Source organism: Patiria miniata, unplaced genomic scaffold, assembly GCF_015706575.1.
Source record: "Patiria miniata isolate m_02_andy unplaced genomic scaffold, ASM1570657v1 HiC_scaffold_3, whole genome shotgun sequence".
Classification (NCBI taxonomy): domain Eukaryota; kingdom Metazoa; phylum Echinodermata; class Asteroidea; order Valvatida; family Asterinidae; genus Patiria; species Patiria miniata.
Window position 1 is genome coordinate 3,953,292 of NW_024037069.1, and position 27,574 is coordinate 3,980,865.

At 40.7% G+C, this 27,574-nt stretch overlaps 2 protein-coding genes across 2 annotated transcripts; both read right to left on the reverse strand.

Annotated features, from left to right (window-relative positions):
- Window positions 1–7,190: 7,190 nt before the first annotated feature.
- LOC119738226 (cysteinyl leukotriene receptor 2-like) lies at window positions 7,191–8,201 on the reverse strand. The gene has a single exon (XM_038213011.1). The coding sequence runs from the start codon at window positions 8,199–8,201 to the stop codon at window positions 7,191–7,193; it is 1,011 nt and encodes a 336-aa protein (XP_038068939.1).
- A 2,477-nt stretch (window positions 8,202–10,678) lies between these two features.
- On the reverse strand, window positions 10,679–27,265 carry LOC119738229 (fibroblast growth factor receptor-like). Its single transcript, XM_038213016.1, has 14 exons — window positions 27,226–27,265; window positions 26,149–26,217; window positions 24,329–24,601; window positions 22,499–22,783; window positions 20,675–21,028; window positions 18,678–18,874; window positions 17,462–17,660; window positions 16,302–16,415; window positions 15,049–15,221; window positions 13,641–13,763; window positions 12,432–12,543; window positions 12,065–12,161; window positions 11,172–11,271; window positions 10,679–10,717 (listed from the first exon to the last, which is right to left on the reverse strand). The coding sequence occupies exons 1-14, from the start codon at window positions 27,263–27,265 to the stop codon at window positions 10,679–10,681; spliced, it is 2,175 nt and encodes a 724-aa protein (XP_038068944.1).
- Window positions 27,266–27,574: the final 309 nt, after the last annotated feature.

Below are 27,574 nucleotides of genomic sequence, written 5' to 3' on the forward strand. Positions count from 1 at the left end.
ATCTACTTTCTTCTTAGATAGAAATGCCTAAAGCAAGTACACAGTTCTAAGCCCGTGTCGAAAATTGCTCTTGTATGTATCGGCAGAGCATCATTTGCAACATGTCCATGTTTAATATAATTCAAACTGCACAGTCTCGAAATGAATGCCTAGTACGAACGCATGTAGTTGATGATTAGCTTAAATATTCATTAAGGATAAAAGGTTACCATGGTAACATTGGAAATAATTCAATTTTGTCACTAGACCAATGAAGAAATGGGTCCCAGCTTTTAAAGTAATTATATCTTTTTGTTCGAGGGCGGGGGGGGGGGGGGGGTTGACAGCCGCTGCGCCAGGTTGATGCTTGAGCTTTATGAAAGCAAATGAAAGCTTTGACATTTGAAAGGTACTGTAGACACTTTATGTTAGTTTCAAGCTTTAATATTTAATCAATTCACATGCGCAATGTATACAAATGCATTGAACACTAGGCTATGTGCCCTGAGGCTGTACAATGTTACATTCATTTTGTTGACTTTTTTTGTAAAGCCCGATTCACGAGTTGTAATTTCTAGAATCCATTAGAGGTCGTCATGAACTTCTGAAATAGCTCAGCTGATATAAACAAGCCGGCGAAACAGTACAATTTTACACTATGATTTTACATTACGAATTACTAGAGGGCTTTCGGAATATTGGTTGCACACTGTAACATTGTCTGGGTTCAATTTTAATCCAAATTTTGGTTTAAAGCAATCACGAATAACCCAATTTTGGTTAAATCTCCAAATTATTTTCGGTTGAAATTCTTGGTTAAAACCGACTGAGGTAAAATTCTGAGTAAACTATTTGGGTTATATTTTTGGTTAGAGTGACTTGGAATATCCAAGCAAGACCACCGCGTGGCGAGATTCGGCAAGTCAAAATTCTTGAGACGGAAAATGTGGCCGGATAAAGGAAGGTGAGAGCGTTCATTTCCTGCCCGATTAGACTTTGCCGCAGTCCATAGTACACTGGCACCTGATTATGAAAACGACCGATTATTACATGTAAATCCCCGTTACTGAGTTGTCTGAATGTCGGAAATACATGCATTTCTCTTGCATACCGTTATATTTGCAGGTTTTTTAAGGTCCAGTTTTACACCTGATACAAAGACTTGCTTTACAATGTTAAACGTTTCCCCAATAACTGCTTGTTTTCCATTTCCTGTCTTTCAGAAAGAGCTTACAAGGGGTTACAGTCTAAGAGATTAGGCTTACCCTGCAGTGCTAACCCAGTCAGGGTTTTCCAGGCCCTGATCGAGGCCTATCCCTAGAGTTTTTCAAGCAAGCTAATCGAGAGACACTAAAGACATAATTTTCAGGAAACAGGCAGATTTTTTATTTCCCCGAGTCATCTTTATTTACCTGCGGTAGCGAACAAAACCATCGCTCTATCTCTCCAACAGTCACTGGAACCCCCAGTCCTAGCTTGCCCTTTGACCTTTGCCATTCTTCAACAGGAAAGTTTGAGTTAAATTGACTCCAAGTTCTAAGTAAATACACCCCGGCCAAGCGTATCTTTATAGCCCATGCAAGCCGGGGCCGTATCATAAGTCCGACGCCTCATAAGTCCGACAATTGACAAACGCTGTTTCGGACTTATGAGGCGTCGGAACTATGAGGCGTTGGACTTATGGGCCGTCGGACCTATGAGGCGGATGCCTCATAAGTCCGACGCCTCATAAGTCCATCGCCTCATAAGACCGAAATTTCGGACCTATTTGGCGTCGGACTTATGAGCCCCCCACGCCTAGGGTTAAATTGACACAAAGCTGTAAGTAAATACAACCCAAGCGTATAGCTTCATATCCCATGCTTAGGTTAAACTTAATTCCAATTTCCAAGTAAATACAACCAGAAACTGTAAACATATTAAACCAATGATTCGGCTAACCCATTTCATAAGTCGGTTTAAGTAAATTTGGTCATGTATTGATCCAAGTTTGGTTAAATGTTACCATAAATTTTGTTCCCCTGCCTGGATACGTGGTGGGTATCACTTGTCTGTAGTTAATACGGAGCATCCTTTACCATACACTTTACATGTACAATAAAAATGTGGTTTCTGATCATGTCCAAAACTCTGAACATGGTTTCTTACACACAAGACTTGGTGTAAAATCAACATAGTTACATAAAAACAGTCATGGAATCCAAATCACATTAACATGGATCTTATTAAAGATAGAGTTTGAGCTACATGTAAATTCGAACAATTGGATCCAACTTGGAAGGCAAAACAGGAGGTTCATACTGAAGGTTGAGATATGGAGAACACAAAACATGTGGGTGGCAATACATTCTCTTGCTTGGAAAGCAAGAAGGCAAAATATATTCTCAATCACTAAAACAATTCAGTGCATCCCAAGATAGACTGCATGGCAGAATAATTAAAAGTCTCACCCACACTGGAGGACAAAAAGTTGGACAACTCAACCAACTACAACATCCTTAACCCACATCAAGCTAGGAAACATAATAATTACATCCACACAAGTACAGCTAAACTTGAAGGAGCAACACCCGTCACTAATAGTACTAAGGGCAACAATCGGAAAATGGAATTTCCCATGTTCATATACACACATTTCCTGAAAATGGTCCTATAAAAGCGGCAGACTGCACGGTGAAAGTGCCAGACAACAAAATCTCACTCAAAAGGCTATATACAAATATCCTATAAATCCGTAAGTACAAATAGTTGGAAAACACCAAACTACAAAATTGCTGACAAAATATTCCACTCAGCAGCTACACTAAAATTAGGAACCTACATTCCCGTCACTAAACGTTCTTAGGGAACAAATTGGAAATGCACGAAAAGACACACACATTCCTATCCAATATAAAATCAATGACAGAGAAATATATTAAAATCCCACCAAATGTCTTCGTCAACCAACACGGATAAATCAGGAAAACCTGAATAAATGAATCTGCCTAATCATGAAAATATAAAGATCCAAAAGTCACTATACAATGCACATACATGCTCTACATTATACAAAATTATGAAAGGCATGTAATAGTTGTACAACAATTTGTACAGCAGACAATCTCATCCAAAAATATGAATGATTACAAGTTTCCAACAATTGAAAAAATACACCACAAAACTTTATACATAAGAAATGGGAACGAGTCAAAATACAGTGCGGATTACATCCCGTCTCTTCATCAAGAGCAAAGCACCAATATTGTTACCATGGAGGGGCAGCTTGACCTGACACCAGCAACACATTTCCAACTACAAAGCATTATGTTTGGCATGGATAAATACAAGTACATGTGCATTAAGTAATGGGGTTTGGCCACAGACCCCGAATGTGAGATACTGTGATCCAGTCAACAGTCACCACTATTGCCAAAATACAGAAATAAAATGCAATACCCGAATACAAGGAAGAGTTCCCTACTTTTTCTTGGGCTTTATCATCTGGCGAACCAAGTGAGTGGGACTTAAAAGTACTCAAGCTAACATGGAGGCTATCACTAAAAACATTCACAGTAGGGGAAACACAAACAACTGCAGCCACCTGCACATTACTAAACTTTGCAGCTTCAAACAGAACTGGCTCAATAACAAGCGGCTCATCAGCCTCTTCAAAAATAGCATCTACCACATCAACTGTATGAGTACAAGTAACGGGGCCGTATCATAAGTCCGACGCCTCATAGGTCCGACGTCTCATAAATCCAAAATTTCGGACTTATGAGGCGTCGGACTTATGAGGCATAACATTTATTAATTCCGCTTCACAGGTCCGACGCCTCATAAGTCCGACGCCTCATAAGTAGGACAAATTAAACGTCTCGTTTTTACGTTGTCGGACTAATGAGGCGTCGGACTTATGAGGCGTCGGACCTATGAGGCGTCGGACTTATGAGGCGTCGGACCTTTGAGGCGTCGGACTTATGGGCCTTTATTTGGTTAGGGGATGCGATTTTGTCGGACTTATGAGGCGTCGGACCTATGAGGCGTCGAACTTATGAGCGGACCCCCAAGTAACAAGGTCAGATGACTGCAATTCATTAACCCCGTCTCCACTGGGCTTTTTGAACAATTTCAAAATTGCAGTGAATCTACCATTTGATGCAGATTCAATGCTTTTTACTGCATTTCTATCAACAGGACATGGCTCTTCACCACCTTCATGTAAAATATATGTGAAGACACTCACTATGGTCTCAGATACAGTCTGGCACAGGCATGGTTGGAATGAATATCTTGCAATATACACACAAAATATGACTTGTTAAAATACAATCAGGCCTAAATCATGGACCTACAATCCAGTCTGCACACAAACAGGCAATACAATACAAAGTCAAAAATATGATGTGTAAACACAATGTAGACACAAGTACAATTGCAATTCAAAAATCTCCAACTGACACACAGTCTTACAAAGACTTAAAAGTCACACAATTATGTGCCAAGACAATTTAGAAACACATGAAGTCACTACTTTACACCCTTCACACTAGTGTAAACTATTTTTTGTTTTTAAATGCAGGGCAATTCCACACCAAAGTGGACATGACACCAAAAAATTCAAATACATGTGACTTAAACAAATTTGGCATCAAACGAAAGCTAAAAGTCTATATTTTCAAGATTTGAAGTCGGAATTTTATTTTTTATACATTTCGGTACCAAAAACTAGGATTATGTAATAATCCTGTTTTAATCCTAAAAATGTGATTAATAGTGATATGAAAGTATTCTACCAATAGACACACAAAAATATGTACTAATGCCATCAGTTTCTGTCATGAGAAAGTATTGGTCTTGAAAAACCGACTAAAACTTGTTTTTAACATTTTGCGTAATTTGTTTCGCTTCAGTGACTTCTAATATTTCAGCCTTCGAAAATGTCCTTCCGTTACCGAAAAAATACATATTTTTAATTTATTTTTAAAACTTGCAGTATGAATGCATTGAAAGTTATTGTGCAAAGCAAGTTTAGGTAGGCCTTCAATATGACATTATAACTGACACTGCTGTACTTCTCGTTTTTTAATTACAATTAATTAAATCACGTCCTTCCGTTACCAAATTGGTAACGGAAGGACGGTAACGGAAGGACAAATCGTATTTTTATCAAATGTTACGACATTTGCGCTCATGTTTGAAAAATGAAAATCACTGCAAAATACATGCATGTATAATGACCATTGAAAGGACATTCATGTGACCCACCTTCACAAAAGCGGGATAAGCAGGGCAAGGTGTTTATTACAAAGGAAGGCACAGGCATGTACAACATGTACAATGTACATGTACATTCAGTACATATATGCCGATGTACCAGTACTTGTACATGTATGGAGTTGTTGCAGAAAATCAAATCATAAAGTTCCTGCCATCAGCATTCATGGACAATAGAGAAAGATGCGAATTCTGTGAAGCCATTCCAGAAGCAAATTAAGTCAAAAATGAGATGGCAGAAAGTACCAGTACTTTGGGGCACTTTCATTCAATTTACATGTGTAAGACATGCGAGATGCAATCTTTGACAAATTATGCCCAAGTTAACAATTTCAGTTTGGATGTTTATAACTTAATTGTTACTACTCTAAATCATTGTAATTTGATTTCAAACATTGATTTTAGAGTTCAATTAAAAGCAACACCTAACTGAAGCCATCAGTTCTACCGGTGGATGTTTTTACCTTAAATGTACATGTAGGCAGGTCGCCCCCCCCCCCCCTCACCCCAAACCTTTAGGTAAACCTTTGAACCTACCGGTATTATTATTAAAAGTTGTTGGTGAACATGTAACCAATATACTCAAGAGTTCAAATACTGTGTATTTAAACTTTTAAGGATTGAGGTGATGGGTTTGAAGTCTATTTCTGTAGTAGTCCTGTGTTCGTGAATTATGTGTTTTGGGTTGTTTTCGTTTTTCTTTTGTTATCATTAATTAGCAGGCTTCTATCTATATCTCACTAGTTTCTTGGGTATAATTATTTATGCCAGGTCTGCATATTGTTGATTTCACATTCAGTTACACATTTCAGCAATTTGTTTCACTAGTATAATTAGTGTAAATTCACATTTTGTTCATGCTATAATTGAGTAAACCTTTTGTCCTTCCGTTACCGTCCTTCCGTTACCAAATTATAATCTGCTTAAAACGTTGTAATTATATTACCGAAGCACTTAAAGTCAAATGAAAGGCGGTATAGTATAGATAAAGCTTCAGGGATTTCATTTCTTACCTTTAAAATATAATTGCCCCATAAAATTCACAGAGTTTATGCAAAATGCGAGTAAGTTGGAAAACCCTTGTCCGTTTTACTGTCCTTCCGTTACCGACCTCATTAATATTCATAATTCATAAACGGGAGGCATTCATGCCCCCCAAAAGTGTGGAAAATGAAAGTAGCATTATAGCAATACAATTGTGACATTTGTTTGCTGTAACTATGAACAGTGTCTGTGATACACACATTTGAACTTTTGTTTAATGAGTGAAAATGTCCTTCCGTTACCGTGGAATTGCCCTGCAGTTAGCTGAAAACCTGCAGTTACATTAATGTGTGTGCAACAAACAAAACAATTTGACTCAAAAATACTCGATCCAAAGCACAGGCCTACAGCTGGCTCAAAGATTGTCTGTTCCTAAAATAGATCTACAACTGATCCAAACAAGGCACAACTGCCTTACAATTGAACAGATCTACAAAGCTTGGATGCAAAATGTTCAAATACATACGAATATAATTTGACAATTAAAATTACACAACACATAATGTAATCAACACTAAGTTGGCGGTGAAATCCTTCGCTACAGGACTCGTTTATATTAAGCTGCATCGGGAGTCCTGTTTATTACGTCACGATTTACTATGTTTTGTTTGCTGCCCCCCAACGACGACTTTTACACAAATTGCACGTTCGGGTCGAAACAGGACCTGAAAAACAGCTCTCAAAAGTACCCTTTGTACTCATTTCATGACGGACACAATAGTTCTTTTTATTTCATTACACCTTAGGATACATATACCCGAAAATGACGGAAATGTCTTCGAGCATTCCACAACCTCTTTAATGTTCTCTCTATATCTGTGGCGTCACGAAAAGTGTAGTACGTTGCGCAATAGAGTGGTGTGCATGTAATACAATAAGATATCGGTCAAATGAAAACATTTTGCCCGCTACAATGACTGAACTGCTAAGTTTGGGTTCATTCTCGGGGCAGCAGCTGGGATTGGAATTGCATTCCTGTCCTCCACTCGGTTTCTACGACATCTCCTGGTGATCAGGTTTCTCAACTCCGACCGAAAATGCTCGTACTTGAAGCCGTAAATGATCGGGTTGACGAACGTGTTGCAAGCCACCAGGAGAGTAGTAAGTTCATAAAACGAGTCATCCTTTTTTCCCGTGATGAACAAATAAGTGCTAAACACTACATTTGGTGTCCAGCACACCACAAACATCAGACCTATCAGGACTGTCGTAACAAGAACGCTCTTCTTTGCTTTGTTCATGGCATTTCGAGGACCGTACATGGGATTAGCAGATTTCTTGGTTAGCTTGATGATTATCCGACTGTATGTATATATCAAAATAGTAATGGGCACTAAGTACTCAATAAACACCACAACTATATTTTCAAAAATCTTCAGACCAGTCTCCAGTGTCGTACGTTGACAACCATCCTGACCTGCTTCATACATAAATATATAATGCGAAACATATATGAAGCCAATGGCCCAGGCAGTTCCTATTGCAAATTTCAGCTTAGCGACAGACCAAGAATTGCGATGCTTCACCGGATAGCAGGTCGCCATAAACCGCTCCAGCGATATCATGACAAGGTTGTAGGTGGACGTTACATTTATGCACCAAAGGAAAACATGTGTGTGTATGAACCGACACATGAACTGAACAATGATAGTATCCTCCAAAGACACAGGTTTCAGGATGTTTGGCAAAAGTACCTGATGAGAGAAAAACACAACGCCAGCAACACAGTCGATGATCGACTGATGCAGGATGAGGCGATTTGTGAAGGAGCTGAACACTCGTCGCCTGAGGAGCATAACGGTGATGACCATGCCGTTACCAAGCACAGCCAGGCAGGTGATGATTGTGTTGACTGCATCCAGCAGACGGCCATGGGCACTTTCGATCTCAATATCGTGGGTCCCATTTTCGACAATCATATCTACTTTCTTCTTAGATAGAAATGCCTAAAGCAAGTACACAGTTCTAAGCCCGTGTCGAAAATTGCTCTTGTATGTATCGGCAGAGCATCATTTGCAACATGTCCATGTTTAATATAATTCAAACTGCACAGTCTCGAAATGAATGCCTAGTACGAATGCATGTAGTTGATGTTTAGCTTAAATATTCATGAAGGATAAAAGGTTACCATGGTAACATAGGAAATAATTCAATTTTGTCACTAGACCAGTGAAGAAATGGGTCCCAGCTTCTAAAGTAATTATATATTTTTGTTCGAGGGCGGCGGGGGGGGGGGGGTTGACAGCGCCAGGTTGATGCTTGAGCTTTATAAAAGAAAATGAAAGCTTGGACATTTGAAAGGTACTGTAGACACTTTATGTTAGTTTCAAGCTTTAATATTTAATCAATTCACATGCGCAATGTATACAAATGCATTGAACACTAGGCTATGTGCCCTGAGGCTGTACAATGTTACATTCATTTTGTTGACTGTTTTTTTTGTAAAGCCCGATTCACGAGTTGTAATTTGCAGAATCCATTAGAGGTCGCCATGAACTTCTGAAATAGCTCAGCTGACATAAAACAAGCCGACGAAACAATACAATTTTACACTATGATTTTACATTACGAATTACTAGAGGGCTTTCGGAATATTGGTTGCACACTATAACATTGTCTGGGTTCAATTTTAATCCAAATTTTGATTTAAAACAATCAAGAATAACCCAATTTTGGTTAAATCTCCAAATTATTCTTGGTTGAAATTCTTGGTTAAAACCGACTGAGGTAAAATTCTGAGTAAACTATTTGGGTTATATTTTTGGTTAGAGTGACTTGGAATATCCAAGCAAGACCACCGCGTGGCGAGATTCGGCAAGCCAAAATTCTTGAGACGGAAAAATGTGGCCGGATAAAGGAAGGTGAGAGCGTTCATTTCCTGCCCGATTAGACTTTGCCGTAGTCCATAGTACATTTGCACCTGATTATGAAAACGACCGATTATTACATGTAAATCCCCGTTACTGTGCTGTCTGAATGTCGAAAATACATGCACTTCTCTTGTATACTGTTATATTTGCTGGTTTTTTTTAGGTCCAGTTTTACACCTGATACAATTGCTTTGCAATGTTAAACGTTTTCCCAATAACTGCTTGTATTCCATATCCTGTCTTTCAGAAAGAGCCTACCAAGGCTTACAAGAGATTATAGGCTTACCCTGCAGTGCTGACCCAGTCAGAGTTTTCCAGGCCCCCGAGACCTATCCCTAAGGAAGCTCATCGAGAGACACTAAAGACATAATTTTCAGGAAACAGGCAGATTTTTTTCCCCCGAGTCATCTTTATTTACCTCCGGTAGCGAACAAAACCATCGCTCTATCTCTTCAACAGTCACTGGAACCCCCAGTCCTAGCTTGCCCTTTGACCTTTGTCATTCTTCAACAGGAATGTTTGAGTTAAATTGACTCCAAGTTCTAAGTAAATACACCCCGGCCAAGCGTATCTTTATAGCCCATGCAAGCCGGGGCCGTATCATAAGTCCGACGCCTCATAAGTCCGACAATGGACAAACGCTGTTTCGGACTTATGAGGCGTCGGAACTATGAGGCGTTGGACTTATGGGCCGTCGGACCTATGAGGCAGATGCCTCATAAGTCCGACGCCTCATAAGTCCATCGCCTCATAAGTCCGAAATTTTGGACCTATGAGGCGTCGGACTTATGAGCGCCCCCCCCCCCCCAAGCCTATGGTTAAATTGACACAAAGCTGTAAGTAAATACAACCCAAGCGTATAGCTTCATATCCCATGCTTAGGTTAAACTTAATTCCAATTTCCAAGTAAATACAACCAGAAACTGTTAACATATTAAACCAATGATTCGGGTAACCCATTTCGTAAGTCGGTTTAAGTAAATTTGGTCTTGTATTGATCCAAGTTTGGTTAAATGTTACCATACATTTTGTTCCCCCGCCTGGATCTCTGTTTTCTTTGGATGCAGAATTTTCGGAAGCAAACAGGCAGACTTTATACCAGTATAATTTTGGGGGGTGTTAGAGTAGGGGGGCAGGGGGTCCCATTATTTTTTAGGAATTTCTATGATTTTTTTGGACAGAGCTGGTACCCCCCCCCCCCGGACCCGCGCCTGCTTTCCTTACGGTTACACAAAGCGCTTTGGAAAGTGGCCAATAGACTACGTTATCACAAATTGAAAATTGCATCAAAACAAACTCGTATTAGTGCGATTGCTACTCTGTTGCATAACAAGGCACACATATGGGGATGATTTCTTATTGAACCCTTTACTCTAGAAGTATCAACATTTGAGACTCTGTACGCTGTTCTACTTTTCCCAATGCAGTAAGTTCAGAAAATGTTTCCATTATTTTAGGCCACGGTGAAGGCTGTACCAGTTGACAGGCATGCCAGAATGGGAAGGCAGATTAATCGCCCTTCGACCTTAATACTCTTCTGTGAACTTTGACATCTGGAGATATTTCTGCGAAGATAAGAAACGAATCAAGCCTAGTAATAGTACTTTTTAATTTTGGCTAAAAGTTTGTCGGCTTAAAATCGTATAGCATGTTTAACTCAAAATTGAAGACAAGGCAAAGTAAGTTAAAATATTATGTCAAAATTAGTGGCGGCGCTACGGGAGTGGGAGGGATGGGGGAATTTGCCAAAAGGCATTGCTTTGTTGTAATTGTTCGTGCATCACTGTTACTTGCCATTTGACTTGATGTTTTGATTAACATTTGACCGGACATGTGATGAACTCGACTACAACATGATCAATTATCAGATTAACTGTTATATCCTCAAAACGGTCGTATGGTCCCCCTAGTTTTAGGTCCCATCGCCCCCGATCACCCTGCCCCCCCCCCAAAAAAAAAAAAGAAAGAAAGAAAAGAAAAGTTAGTTAATTATGACGTATGTTGAGAATGGTATCCTACCGATGGATCGTTGGACATGGAAACAACGTCGTTAAGTATACTATCGAATTTCGGGCGTGACGTTGGCGTGGGGTGCCAGCACTCCTTCATGACGGTGTAACTTTGGACCCCAAAAAAGAAAAAAAAGAACGAAAATACAACTTCAAACCAAACATAACTGACTTTGATACGTGGTGTCCAGAATCGTGTAAGTTGTTGTGTTAAGAGACCTCTTTTATATCATCTCTGGAGATTTTCCCCATATATGTTTAAATGTACTATACGTGGTTTTTTATAATAAGGTGCATATAGAAACACACATATATTAAATTATTGTTTATGACAGTAACCACCTTCTATCATTTTTTTTTGTAAATGAGCAATACATTTACGAAAGGAGACCGACGATAAGGTTTCAGTTTTTAAATGAGCACAGAGATAGCGAAATTCATGTCGAATTTACATAATTTTATGGAAAAACGACAAACCCAAACGTAACATTCTTCATAACAATGTAAAAACAGTGTTTAGAGTTTTAAACGCATTTTCTTTTTGTACCCACGTTTTAAAATGTTTAAATCCACGACACGTTTCGATTCGTGAATGTTTTGACATGTTTAGGCACGCACAAAAGCCCATTAGTACCATCAAGGATACATTTTAAAAGTAGATAAAAACGACTTTGCTTAAAGTCAAATGATAGGCTTAATGCACACTTTTATCACACTTCCATTATGATCTGTCAACGAAAAACGAACATTTCAATATATATTTGACTTTTTATAAGTTATTATTATTGGCACTATCAGGCTTTCATCCTGTGCAAAACGTGTCTCATGTGAAAAGTGGGTGCAAGAAAAGTGTTTAAGAGCTAAGCACCATTATTACAGTGTATAGGTAGTGATTCTACTTACAGTTTATCACCACAATGAGAGGGCTGGGGCAAACGCCTGCCATTTTTTAAGGCATCAATTATATCTTCGACCTCGATCCCAGGGTAAGGATGGGTCCCTGTAACAACAACAAATGTTGTTCATTTGTTTATTTTTTTACAGATAGAATCAAGGTTGACTATACTCGTCAGTACATGACCGTTTCATAGTTTCACGTACAATCCTCTACTGACATGCAAATATAATGTAAATTGAAGGAAAACATCTGGGATGTTGATGACAGAACCAGTTGGCCAGTTCATTGAGATTTTTTGTTGGGGAAAGGAGGATCTGTCCGATGGAGGCATAGGAAGGAAATTTCATTTTCGAAGCAAAATTTGACATTCACCCATTGTAACCATCTCCCATAACAAGATTCCGTAGGACCAGACGTCGGACTTGCTGGTGTAGATATTGTCGACGATTGATTCGAGAGCCATCCAACGAAGAGGAACAGCCCCCTGTCCCAAATAGAAATAAAGGAAGCACATCAACCTGTTTCTTGGGTACACACAATTACATTCAATTGGTCCAGAATGGGTATTCTCTAAACGTTTTCGTCGTCGTCTACACAATCAGACAGAGATTTAGCCCATTCATTTGCATTTTCATGTAATCCTATAAGATAGTACTGCCCGGCTGACACGAAACAGTCAGTCGGTGAGTCTGTGAGTCAGTCAGAAACAATTGGCTGGCACTGTAGGACGAGCAAAAATACAATGACGAGTGTGAGAAAAAGAAACACACAAAACAAACACTCCGATTCCTTTTGCAAATATTGATACCACCTATCCTGCATTCGGTTGTCCGTGTGTGTTTGTTTCTGCATTCAATAGGGGATGTTAAACAAAAGAGGACAATAGGGTCCCCAATTCCCGAAGGTCTCCAATTTGGCGATGTGTACAAAACATATGGGAAATCTTCTTAAAAAAGTTAGTGTACAAACACTAACTGTGTGGACTTCCGAGCAAGAGAGGTCCACATAAACCAGGTAGCAGCGCCGTTGTGTGGACTTGCCCACGTCCACACAATGTTTCTCCCTCTCTGGAAAATAGTTTTAGAGGCATCTTGGGGTTGGGTTTATCCGTGGGAAAATGAAAAGAAACATTAAAGGGAATCATAGCAAAATACATTTGGATTGAAAGAGTTTTTACAGTGTGAGTAAAACAATTTTTTTATCAGAGGTTTTTCTTAACTACACGAAAACAAAGGAATGTCCACACTAGGTATGTAACGTAAACATGCTAGTGAGTTTATTTTTGAATTCAATAGGGGACGATGAACACTTGAACAGAGGACAATAAAGTCCCCAATTCCCGAAGGGTCCCCAATTTGGCGTTGTGTTCAAAACATAAGGGGGATCTTAAAAGTACGGGATTCCCGATGGCAGGCAAATACTCATTTGTATGTTTGTGTGTTTGTGAAGTTTTCAGTCAACACTGCCTTGTTGTCAGTGTGGGCATATTTCATTACATTTCATAACATTCAATTGGAAATTTGGACAAATACAAGATCTGCATTTTGTTTTTCGATTCGTTTTTTTTTATCAATGACTCACAGATGAGGACATCTGGTAGAATTCCTTGGCTATGATGTCACGAGAGAAGCCGAAATCTGAAACTTTACACATCAGATCCTCGCCCAGGAGGATGTTGTGAGCGGCCAAATCCCTGTGGATGATCTGATAGAGGGGAACAGTTGGTTAGATGACTTGGACTTAACATGTTTTACCATAGTATTGCTGGCTTGCATTTGCTTAACCCTGCGCAGCGTTTACAAATAAACTTTACAGCAACTTGTCAACTACTGCCCTCTGGGCAGCAGGTACTTTCCCGCACTACGCAAGACCCTATTCATAGCAATACAACACAAAGCCACGTGCCAGACAGTGTCCAGACAGTTGCCAGACAGTGCGCTGGAAAGATAATTGACTGGCGGCTGTGGTATGCAGTTATGAAGGGAGATGACTGTGTCAAGTTACAGGTCTTTGTTGATTTTCAATGAGACTTGGCAGGAGGCCTGGTCGAAAGTTTGTTGACACGGCCTGGGTGTAGCACTGGCTGCAAAGTTCATTGAACCACAGCTGATTTGGCAAGGGTTGAATGAGGATTAGATAGGAGGTGAACGTTATTAGCCCTCATTTTTTTTCCGAAAAATTCGGTTACCTGGGGCCCAAAGGGTAGCAGGTCACTCTGCGCAGGGTTAAAAAATTATTCTCAAAAAAAGAAAGAAACAGGCTTTAAAATAAGGCTGCATACATCTAAAAGGCTGCATACATCTAAAAGCCCTGTACTGAATTTAAAGAATGGAAATGTAAATTGATTATGTATTTCACAAGAAAAGGCCACATATTAATAGCAGACATCACGGCCATTATGCATTTTGGAATGGAAATATTATGGGACGTTCCTTTGATGTACTTTGCTAGAGCCGGCCTGGGTATTCCATATGATGTGCAGGGGAGATGGTAATTAATTTGCGTTTTAGATGAATCTTTATAACAGGGTTCCATCTATACGGTAAGAGCTCGCGAGGGTTTTTGAGGGCTTGGAATATTTAAAATGGCTTACTATAATATGGGGTTAAAGTCATTGATTTTTATAACTGGAATGGCTTCTATTGCAGCACGATGATTGGCCTATTAGCTTTAAAGCCAGCAGAGCAGCATTTCTGCAATCTCCCTTCCCCTCAAAAGTCCGTATTATAGATCATTGGGAAGACACTTTATGAAAAAAAATTCACTTGCGTCATGGGGTAACAAAGTTGTTGGACAACCCTCAGCAGTACGCGCGCTTTGATCTCCATTAATTCTATTCAACAGTCTGTATAAAGGGAGATAAATGGTGATCATACTGCTTGAATGGTATACCGCCCTCAATGTCAGTATTAGTCTTACTTTCAAAGACACTTATATATCAGAAAGTACATATTTCAAATTAATCCAGCAGTCTGGTCTTCCAACCCACCTTCATTGACGACAAATAATGCATGCCGCTGGCAATCTGACAGGCAAACTTGATGATCTGATCGGAGCTGATCGGTGCGATATGAGATTTGTCCCTCCATTCTCGCTTCTTCTCCTTCAGGAAATTCGCTAGGTTTCCGTTTGGCGCGTACTCGAAAATCAGACAGTAGGGCTCTAAAAAAATATCACCGCAAATACGTCAGCGAATACTTCAGCGAAGATTTAATGCCTCATAGTTAGCATTGCATCGGAGCCATGCAGCTCGCCTCACATATTTTTAGGAGAACATTCTGAACGCAAGTTTTCAACAAAGCTTTCACATCTTCTTGAAGTCAAAGCTGGAATTTCAAATAGTTGTGGGTGAAACAAGTTTAGCTGAGTAGACGGACGCTGAATTTTTCTCGGGCAACTATACAGGGTGAGTCGAAAAAGCGGAACCCAAACCCCCAAAAATGTATTTCATATTTAGAAAATATGTAGCACAAAAAAAATATTGACTGGAACGACAGTTTCATTTAAACTTCTTTTAGATGAAAACATTACTGAAATCCGTTCAAAGAAATATCATCATTTAAACGCAATAACCCTAAAATCTGTCTCGTCCCCCCAAAAAGCAATTTATTGTGTGTTTAGACTGTTTGGAACAACAAAGAAAATGACACTGAATACTTGTTTCAACAACTGTCATCAACTATTGTTTATTAACGACCCTGGTTAGGCAAACAATATGATTTGTAATATTATCCTTTATTTTTAAAGACGGGCTTTCTAAACGTTAAAACTGAGACTTTATTACTGGTGATGTTTGAAGACAATTGTGACGACGATTCTTGAAATACCATTTTTTTTTGGACGAGACAGGTTTAAGGGTCATTTTGTTTAAACGGTGATATTCTTTGAACTGATAAACCAATTTTAGTATCTCTTAATCTAATAGAAGCTTAAGAAATTGGTTTTTCAGTCATTATTATTTTTGGTGCTACATAATTTTTTATTATGAAATCTAATTTTTTGGGTTTGGGTTCCGCCTTTTTTGACTCACCCTGGGCTGTAGGGGCACTACTTTTCAATTGAAACCGATGCAGTTGTCATGCTGTCAACTGTCATCCTTGCACAAAGCTGTAAACAGCATTTTGAGCAACCCCCATATTTATGGGGGTTGCTCGGAGAACCCGTGCGCATACGATCTTTGATTGACCGTGTTGCCGTTACAATTATGGCATTTTGGAAGAACCTCACTGGATTTGTTCTTACCTTGTTCCAAGCAGCACCCAAGGGTCCTTATGACATACGGGTGTTCCTCCAGTGTTCTGCAGATGTTCAATTCCTTCATGAAATTAATTACTTCGCTGGACCCGGGTACCCATGCTAAAGTAGGGCAGGGGGGGGGGCGAAAAGTCAAGTTTAGAAAACGAAATAAGCACGCTTATCAGACCATGCAGTTAGGAAATGTAGTGCTTATAGGCCTACAAAGGTGCATCATGTGCATCATGACTGCCAGCCCCGCCCCCCCCCCAAAAAAACCCCCGAAACCAATTGGGTTTTTTTATGTGACGTCGCAATAAAGGCAGGCAATGAGTACACCACCATCTTTTCCTCAAAAAACATTGGCTAAAGTGGTCAGAAATCAGATCGCACCACAGAGCATCGAGAATCCAAAAAAAATTCGGGGCCCTTAAGCGGGCCCCGAACCCCACGACGTATTTTTTTGACCCACTTTTTGGGAGACACAATTTTTTTTGCCCCCCAAAAAATTGTGTTCTGGATCCGCGCTTGACTGCCAGCTGGTGCATCATGTGGATCCTCATGGAGTCTATGCATATTAATGTACCCCTCGACGGTAACAAAGAAGAGTGGAGGACATTGGACGCCATCTTCCTTGTCTCCCGGCTCGCTGGTGACGTGGATTATAAACGATTACCAGCATGCGTGAAGCAGCCTAATAAGCGCCGTGGAACTTATTGGAACTCAACTGTTATTGGTTCCACGGCACCTATTTCGAGTGTACGCCCGATTCTGTAGGTTTCATCCCCCGTTAAATATTTCACGTGAGGTTCCCTATAACCACCCTGAAAAACCGATTTGTGTTTCTTGTTCTTTTGTTATCACTATCCCTAAAAAGCGCAGTGGAACTTATTGGAACTTAACTGTAATTGCTTTCATTGCCTGAAAAAAAACTAAGTTAAAATGGATCCCGATCGACTATCTGAACAAAACAAATAGGAACCTTCCCTAAAAACTGTATGCCGAAAACCCTATTTTGAGAAATAAACTGAATAGAACTACGATTGATAATTCTCAGAATGAGTTTTTCAGTAATAATTTTCGGGAGGAAGAAGATGATGGCTAGTTTTTACCCAAGTTTGCATATGATAGTGTAAACGCGTGTGCGGCTTTTCTATGCCTCAACCCACCTTTCAGCATTTTTACAGCTACCGTGTCTTGCCTGCCCTCCTGTGTGATACCGTCAGCAATTCCCTTGTAAATCACGCAAAACGCTCCTTCGCCAAGTTTGTGGAGAACGGTGATGCGATCTGGTTTAAAGCTTCGAACCTTTTGGGCATGGTCCTCGGCTAATGAGATGTCGTCGATCTCATCAACAGGCAGGTCACACTGAGAGATGAAAATGACTGAAATTACATTTGGTTTGGTTTGGTTGGTTTGGGTAAAGGAGTCTGGGCTAGGTTGTTTAGGGTAAGGATGCAATGGGTTTGGCTTGGTTAGCGTGGGGTAAGGTGGGGTTGAATGGGCTGGCTAGAGGTGTTATAAGGGATGGTTCAATTAGACATTTTGGGTTGGGATTGGTTAGGGTTAGGTTGAATATGCTGGATTAGCTTAGGGTTGATTAGGGTTGGCAAATTGGGTCGGGTTTGGGTTTGGTTGGGATGGAATGGGTTTGGTGGATGGGATGGGAAAAATGGTTTGGGTTGGGTCTGGTTTGCATAGTTTTGGATACAGCGGATAGGAATGCAATTGGTTGTGGTGCAATGGGCGTTATTAAATTGGAAGCGAGGTAAAATCTTCATTTTTGGAACTTACAAATAAAAAAAAAAACAATGACATAAAATTGTTGATTAAATATGCCATCACTTTTTAAGCAACATTAAAACAGACGATAAAAGTGAGGCTAGAATACATAAGATTTATGCAGTTTAGCTTCGATTAATTCTAAAGGGGCCGGGGCGGAATCCGTCCGGCGCGTAAAACTGAATTTTCCCATATACGTAGTGTACACAGAGCAGAATTACCATTCATGAATATGAATAATTAATTAGCCATAATTTCTAAATCCTTTGACCTATAGTCATGACAGTTCTTGGGTATGTTTGTGATGAGTTGTTGTATGCATGTACCAAGTTTCAAAATTTCACTCGTTGGCCGACATCTTAGGGGGAATCCGTTCCCCCCCCCCCCTCCCCGCTGAGATATGATTAAAATAACCCGGCCCTTTTAGGGTGATTTTTTTTTGTAATTTAATACAATTGTTGAATGGGATGGCGCCACACTATTTAAAAGTCTGGCACCATCCCATTAAACTATTTAATACTCTGGCATTATCCCATTCAACAGTTCACAATTTATATAAATACATTCAGGGAACACGACCAAAATGGTCAGGTGGAGACCTACCTCTCCCTGAACAGCCGATGATTGGTCTGGTTCGGGAGGGGTAGTACCCCTCTTCTCCGTCTTACGCGCACACACGTAGTTTATGATTATGGCATATGCGAGGATGCAGAGTGCTGCTAGTAGTTCGAGGCTGCAGCCGACGATGAGTATAGTGGCGATGCCGGGAGATCCGGCAGTAGAGACAACAACAACAACTTCTAGAGTAAAAGATAACTACTTTTAGAACCGGAGGTTTTATGAAGAAGCAGAGCTGTTCACTCGAGGTGCTAGCCAGCATGCTCTGACCATCATTGTTACATCCCAACTATACTGCTAAGAACTTTCCGAAATTGTTTGAAGAACGTTTAAAAAATGTGAAATATCAAAATAAACATGGCTATTGTGAGGCTGCAGTTTTGGATTGCCTCAAATGTACTTTGAGCAGTTGCTTTAGTTGCGGTGTAACGTGAGAATGCTCAAAAGTACTCTTGTACTAATTAAAAATCAAGACTAGGCAGCCTATTAACAGCAGCTGGTCCCAGTCAATTGAATCAGAATGGCTATTCACTGGAAGTCTTTTCGTACACAACACAGCCATATGGTTGCGAATGGCAAAGCGTCGGTCGTTGTCAAGGAAAGCTAATCCCATTACGTACTAAGACGCGGTAACAGAGCATGGAAATTCGTGAGCCCCCCGAAACATAGCCTTTTGAACGTTGTGTTTCTCAGTAAATATGCTTTGTGTGATTGAAATGTTTCATTCTAATTCAAGAAGAAATTCTTAACTTTATGTCAGTGAAAAAAAAAAATCCCGTCATCGATGCCGAAACGCCAATACTGGTTACTGTCAAAGCTGACCTTCAAGTCTGGAAGAAATCGTTCGAAGACTTCCCCAAATGTATGTATTTATCCCAATTTCTAGGAATGTATCCCAGTTGTTATTTCACGAGTAGTTGAACACTTATATCAACTGAGTATATTCCGAATTTCAGCTTAATCTGATGTTGCAGACGTTAATGTTACAGCTTGAACCATCTCAAGGAAAATTACGAAGAGGATCAAATAAATTATTTGCCGACCCAACCCATGTGCATTGTACAGCAAAGCGCCGTAGGCGCTACGGCTTACCGATTTTGGCCAAGCAACACAATAACGTATGGTAGATTAGCATATTCATTAGCGTAACTCGGCGTGACATGGCGTGGGTCTCGGTATCGACCAATGGAAGCCGGCAAAAAGGGTGAATTTGTTAATTAACAACTCGTGAAGGAGGCTTTTATCCCATTGTTTACTGCACACTGTAATGGATAGGAACCTCATTAATATTTGTGAGGCTTGAAAAGATTGATAGATATTGCGCACGCCAGTGTTACAATTTCAAAATTGCACGTAGCGAGGCCTATTTTTCCAATTTCAACAAAAAGTAATGAACATATCACAACGAATTTTAGCACATGCTTGAATCATTATAGGGGAAATAAATCCTAAAAGTTGCATGCAGATACGGTCTTCCAAACGGGAGAAATTAATTTTCAAAGATTTCACCCGCCAACGTAAACATGTCTGTGTACATGTCGTTTCAATAAAAAAAATAAAAGTGTTACGTAACCTTTAGCAATCGCCGTTCGCAACCATATTGTTGAAGAAGCCGACGTTAGCCCATTTGCTGGAATAGGCCTATACGAGGTAAACGACAGTACTGTCCGGTTCACAAGTGACAAGCCTAACTCCATAGGGGGTGTGCAAAATCATATTGAAATTGGAGGATTCAGGACTGTTAAGTCTATGTCAGTGTGTCAGTCAGTGAGAGAGGTGCAAAGCGGACACAAGGCTAATTGCCCTCTGGATGATTTTAGCGATTTTTTTCCACCATGTGTGGTTGAAGAGCTTTACATCTCTAAATTATACCAAAAAAAATCAGTTCAAATAAGTTAAGTAAGTGTAGGATGAAAATATCTTGTCTAAAGTGTTTCCTACTTTTTGCACCACCATGTATACGTACACCACTCATAGGTTACCTGTATTTACAAGTAGCACTTGACTGATTTCTCTGAAGACGGTCAGGTTGTTTGGATGCAACACGCTACAGCGCATGATTCTGCGGTGGTAGTTCGGCAGAGCCTCCAGCCTGACACTGCTGGTCGCGTCCCATCCGGCATCAAGAGTTTTGCTCACCACCCAGGTCGCATTTTCAGGAGTAATAGCGGGGGCGCGTCCATCGGGATCTTCGAGTGTCCAGTTGAATGTGCAGGGTGGATAAGAGTCAACTGATCGACATTTGAACTCGTAGGTTTGCCATGGAATGAGTTCTGCACGGCAGGTTCGGTTGCAGTTCATTGAGCTGCTACTCACAGCGACTCGTTTGGGTGGAACTTATAAAGAAAGAAACAAAACTGTCCATTGTTAACTATCTCGTTGGTTAGAAAATATCAGATGACAGTTGTCATTGCTTAAAGGGACACTGGGTCCTAGAATAGCCCAATTGGGCTACAAAACGCGCTTTGAACGAAATGATGTTATTCTAAAAGAACATTTAAAAGTAGGATATAAACATCCACACAACTATCCTTTCAAAACCGGTCGTTTTTTAGTTATTTCTGTATTATGCGTTCGTGAACGAATTTTGGGGTCCACTTTTGCGACCCCAAACATTCGAGCTGTTTTGATGCTAGTTGTGATTTCATCCGTATAGTGTTCGCCTTTTGCGGACATGTAAGAAACAAACCATATTTTGTGCGTTGGTGATTGGTCGCCGCGCGCTGTGCGCGAGAACGGTGCTGTGTATGTACATATCGTACGTACATTGACTGAAAGTGAAAACGACAAGAAAAGTGTTTGGTTCATCTGTTGGGCTGCCGTTGAGGAACACACGTATGCGTCCATCGCGCTTACAATATCGCCCAACAGAACAGGCGAATTGAACAGGTATTCCTTCGACAAGGGCTGATACGTTCCTGGTTAGGTACAATTCGCAAGAACCTTTAATGGAATGGATAATTAAACATGGAAGTAGGATGTCAGTTTGTTTGCTTTTTTTTGGGGGGGGGGCATGATTAATCGAAGTATACATGTATGCATAGAATTTGATAGAATATTACTTGTATTTGTTGGTGATTAATTGAAAATAAACAAAAAAGCTGCCACAGAAAGGTTTTATTGGGTTCATTTTTTAACTCTTGTTTTCTAGGCAAATATAGCCCTTTCCACTGTCATCGTTAGGGCAAATGCTGACGCGAGTACTCCACCCACTCTAGATGATTGGCTATTCACTATGTCGGTGAAGGGCAAAACCTAATTTACATCGACCCCGATGCAAATTCATCTTGTTAATGGCTTTTCACTCAAATGGTGCTGTGGTCCAATGGTTACGATGTGCGACTCGTGTGCCGTGGTACATGGGTTCGAATCCTGATCGTGGGAACATGGTGCGTGTGCTCTTGAGCAAGGCACTTTACCATTATTGCTTCGTCCTTCGGATGGGACACAAAGCCGTATGTCCCGTGTGCTGTGTAATGCACGTTAAAGAACCCAGTTACACTTATCGCTGAGAGAAGGGATTGCCCCGGTGTTCCTGGCAGTGGCTGCAATATGCGCTGTAGTACCTTGTAAATCCTTATAAAGGTGCTACATAATGGGTCTCATAGTTCTCATTTACTTGAGGGCCTCCATGGAAAGCAGTGCCTTGCACTGATCGGAGTTCACCCTCATTAACGATGACTTAAAAAATAAGTCTGTTCATGCCTCTGGTCCATCAAACAATGGACGAGATTTAGGCCATTCTTTAACGTTATGGGATAAGCCTAAACGACAGACGGTCAGGTTGTTTGGATGCAACACGCTACAGCGCATGATTCTGCGGTGGTAGTTCGGCAGAGCCTCCAGCCTGACACTGCTGGTCGCGTCCCATCCGGCATCAAGAGTTTTGCTCACCACCCAGGTCGCATTTTCAGGAGTAATAGCGGGGGCGCGTCCATCGGGATCTTCGAGTGTCCAGTTGAATGTGCAGGGTGGATTAGAGTCAACTGATCGACATTTGAACTCGTAGGTTTGCCATGGAATGAGTTCTGCACGGCAGGTTCGGTTGCAGTTCATTGAGCTGCTACTCACAGCGACTCGTTTGGGTGGAACTTATAAAGAAAGAAACAAAACTGTCCATTGTTAACTATCTCGTTGGTTAGAAAATATCAGATGACAGTTGTCATTGCTTAAAGGGACACTGGGTCCTAGAATAGCCCAATTGGGCTACAAAACGCGCTTTGAACGAAATGATGTTATTCTAAAAGAACATTTAAAAGTAGGATATAAACATCCACACAACTATCCTTTCAAAACCGGTCGTTTTTTAGTTATTTCTGTATTATGCGTTCGTGAACGAATTTTGGGGTCCACTTTTGCGACCCCAAACATTCGAGCTGTTTGGATGCTAGTTGTGATTTCATCCGTATAGTGTTCGCCTTTTGCGGACATGTAAGAAACAAACCATATTTTGTGCGTTGGTGATTGGTCGCCGCGCGCTGTGCGCGAGAACGGTGCTGTGTATGTACATATCGTACGTACATTGACTGAAAGTGAAAACGACAAGAAAAGTGTTTCGTACTCCGTCGTGTCCGACGAAAACAACCGAGGTTTGTTCGTCTTTTCTCGGGAACGGTAAGACATTAGGTTAGTTTCCTTTGAACCAGGTGTTTAAAATAGGATAAGTAAAAGATCCAAAACATGATTTTTTTTTTTGGGGGGGGGATTTCAGGACCTAGTGCCCCTTTAAAGACCTGTTGACGTTATGCTTTGTCAACTACCCAAACGGTTTAATTGAAGTAATTATTGTCGTTAGTTTTATTCATAATACATTTTACTTTTCCTTTATCAATCATTCACTTTAATCTCATACTTAATGCAACTCGAACAATTATTAACATTAATCTTTTTCTAGCCTTTCTTCTCTCTACTTTGCTACTTGTTATAAATGTACAGCTTGTTAAATGCTTAAGAACTCCTCCCCCCCCCAGTTATGCTGATTGTAATGTAATAATTTTGTATTGTGTGATTGGACGGTGGGGTGGCGGTGGTGAAAATTTGATTCTGTGAAGCACAAAATGGCTGCTGACATGTCTTGTTGTTGGCACAACTGTCAATGAAGCTGTACACCTATCTCTGTGTATGTCTTGGTGTACAGGATGCAGTGCTTTTTCCATTTTACTGACATGATTTGCATTTCCATGGTTATATAACCTTGTATTGAATGGGATTCGGTTTCTGTTTTGTTTCATGTTATTCTTTTATATGTGCCAGGAATAGCTCACAACTCCTGTTTTGGTTGTGTTGCACTAAATTGAATGACCAGTCACCCATAAATTGTATAAAGTGTTAATTAATTTATTGTATAAAGGTTCACTTTGTAATGTGTCTTGTGCTTGGGGTGCTGCAATAATAAACGAATTTTGTACAATGACCAATGGAACATGCAGGGTCGGGGAACACTGACCAATGCATGGTCGGGGAATCGAACCTCGGCATCTGAAACCTGTTCACAATACATTCGTACTCGCACATTTGTTAAACAGTTTTCATCGGTGTCATAACATTTTGCATTTGCTTTTAATGACGCAGTCTCAAAACCTGGCAAATGCTCTTGTAGTAGGCCTACCACTTAATGAACAACCCGTCAGACTCACATGTCACATCCAATGTGATGCTCTTTACCAATGATTGTAGACCACCGTCAAGATACATGCATTCCAGCAGCAACCCCGAGTAGTTTCTGTCAGGAACAAAGCTCATGTTGCTGGTCGAGGCGTCGCTTATTGGTTCATCTGTTGGGCTGCCGTTGAGGAACACACGTATGCGTCCATCGCGCTTACAATATCGCCCAACAGAACAGGCGAATTGAACAGGTATTCCTTCGACAAGGGCTGATACGTTCCTGGTTAGGTACAATTCGCAAGAACCTTTAATGGAATGGATAATTAAACATGGAAGTAGGATGTCAGTTTGTTTGCTTTTTTTGGGGGGGGGGGCATGATTAATCGAAGTATACATGTATGCATAGAATTTGATAGAATATTACTTGTATTTGTTGGTGATTAATTGAAAATAAACAAAAAAGCTGCCACAGAAAGGTTTTATTGGGTTCATTTTTTAACTCTTGTTTTCTAGGCAAATATAGCCCTTTCCACTGTCATCGTTAGGGCAAATGCTGACGCGAGTACTCCACCCACTCTAGATGATTGGCTATTCACTATGTCGGTGAAGGGCAAAACCTAATTTACATCGACCCCGATGCAAATTCATCTTGTTAATGGCTTTTCACTCAAATGGTGCTGTGGTCCAATGGTTACGATGTGCGACTCGTGTGCCGTGGTACATGGGTTCGAATCCTGATCGTGGGAACATGGTGCGTGTGCTCTTGAGCAAGGCACTTTACCATTATTGCTTCGTCCTTCGGATGGGACACAAAGCCGTATGTCCCGTGTGCTGTGTAATGCACGTTAAAGAACCCAGTTACACTTATCGCTGAGAGAAGGGATTGCCCCGGTGTTCCTGGCAGTGGCTGCAATATGCGCTGTAGTACCTTGTAAATCCTTATAAAGGTGCTACATAATGGGTCTCATAGTTCTCATTTACTTGAGGGCCTCCATGGAAAGCAGTGCCTTGCACTGATCGGAGTTCACCCTCATTAACGATGACTTAAAAAATAAGTCTGTTCATGCCTCTGGTCCATCAAACAATGGACGAGATTTAGGCCATTCTTTAACGTTATGGGATAAGCCTAAACGACAGCACTGCCCGGCTGACATCAAGGGCCCTCATAATGGAATTCTGTTTAAATGTATCCCTTGAAATATAACTTTGTGTTCCTTTAATATTATTGTTAATCTTCATATTGCTTTCTAAACGCGTTTGGTGCCTATATTGTTAATCTTCATGTTGCAGTTTGAACGCGTTTGGTGCCTATTGGTTTTATGCAAATGCACGTTATATTCATGATCAAACCTGCGATATTATTCCCGGAGGAACTTCAGTTTTACATCTGCTTTAGCGTAACAAATCCCCAGAATTTTAAGGGTAGGCTGTGACTAGTTTTCTGCATTCAACGGTTCGTTGTTGTTTCAGTATAATCCTAGTTACATACAATGAAAAAAAGGTTGTGCACACGTTTTCAATAAGCTGAAATTTGGGTTCACAGTTTGAAGAGAAAAACCCTTAATCTGAATAGTGTGTTAATTCCTGAAGTGACGGACATCAAGCAACATCGCCATCAGTTGTCAGGAGAAGCATGAAACATTATAAACTTAAAAAAAAACCAAGTGCACTTTGCAATTGTTTTTCCTAAAGAGGGACGTCTCATAGTTTATATACATGTACATATCATGTACCCCTTCACCAATCAACCGGTCGGTCGGTGGGACGGTTACATATTTTACAATGAGAGAACTAGGCTTACAAGCTGAATAGACCACGGTACGGCCCATTCGTTTGTTTCAGTTTCGCTTACCTTCCGATTTGTGGCCTCCAGGATTGCCTGTTCTGACCCATGGACAATGACACTGGGACAAAAACAAACCTGTCCAAAACAAAACAACAAATAAATGTATTCATAAATTATTTTTGAACAATTAGTAAGAGTGATTATGTCTTGGAGTGGCTTTCTGGAGAAATCCCACTCAATCTATGACAAAGATTGACGACGTCACACATAGGCGTACGAACAAATTGTCAACGCCATCCAACAAACCGAGAAAAAAATATCGACCTATAGCAAGACACTAATCTCGTGAAGTGGTCATATCGGGCTGCTTGTCTCATAATAAAAGCAGAATTTTTCCTACCAGGGCAGGGGCGAAAACGGTGAACGAGTTAAAGAGGGGGGGGGGGGGTTGTTGTTGTTGTTGTTGTTGCAGTAGGGTATCAAGCTTTTGGTTTTGGTTGTGGGGGGGGGGGGGGGGCAACCGCACATCCGCGTCCAAATGTAGACATTATTTTTTCTCCGTACACTTGGCCTCCGTTAAATCAAAAGGGGGTGGGGGCTGGTTCCCATCTTCAAATCGGGTGGTCTTCAAAATTTGCCATTATTATGCATACTGGTGAATAAATGCCGATTTTCACGGCGCATTGTTCTTGAGCTGGTTATATTTTGGGGGGTGATGTCAGAACTCTCTAACTATTTGAGTAAACACTTAGAGCCAAAATAATTTTCCAAAACATCCGCGGGGGGTGGGGGTGGGGGTAGGGGTAAGGCGCCCCTCCCCCTCTGGAAACGCCAATGGGGGAAGAGGGGGGGTCATTCTAAGGCGTGCCCACGCCAACGCCCTGCTCCCCCCTCGACCCGCTGGGAAATTGAGAAGTCCAGGATGATTTCTTCTGAATGCTCAGGCAATGGAGGTGCAGGAATTGGCCCACATTCAGAAGATTAAGCTAGCATGACATTGTTTTTTTGTCGCCCCATCTTACTAGTTTTAAAATATTAGTCAGCGAATAAACGCAGTGGTTGTCGCAACCCGCATCCCACACTTTAACTGCAGTGCTGCCAGAAACAATACAAGAATAGTCAACAGTATACTCCGATACTCACCCAATATCACGAGTACAAACACGATTGTATTCGAAGCCATGTTGAGGACTGTCTGGTTTCAACAGCACGACGACACAATCGGTATTGTCAGTGTTATGGAATGCAACTGAATTTCCAGCCAGTTTTAATGCATACTATCACTGCACAGAAGACACTGACACATAGCCTCACCAGCTAAATGTAGGCCTATCTGTTTCGATAACACAATTTGTTGATATCAACCACATTTAACGTGGTTGATATTAGAGATTTCACTTTCAGAAGTTATAAGGAAACGTATTCACCCCGTTATAAACAAGGCCAGATTTATTGGTAGCAAAAGTCAACGGTTTGTGATCAAGTGACTCAC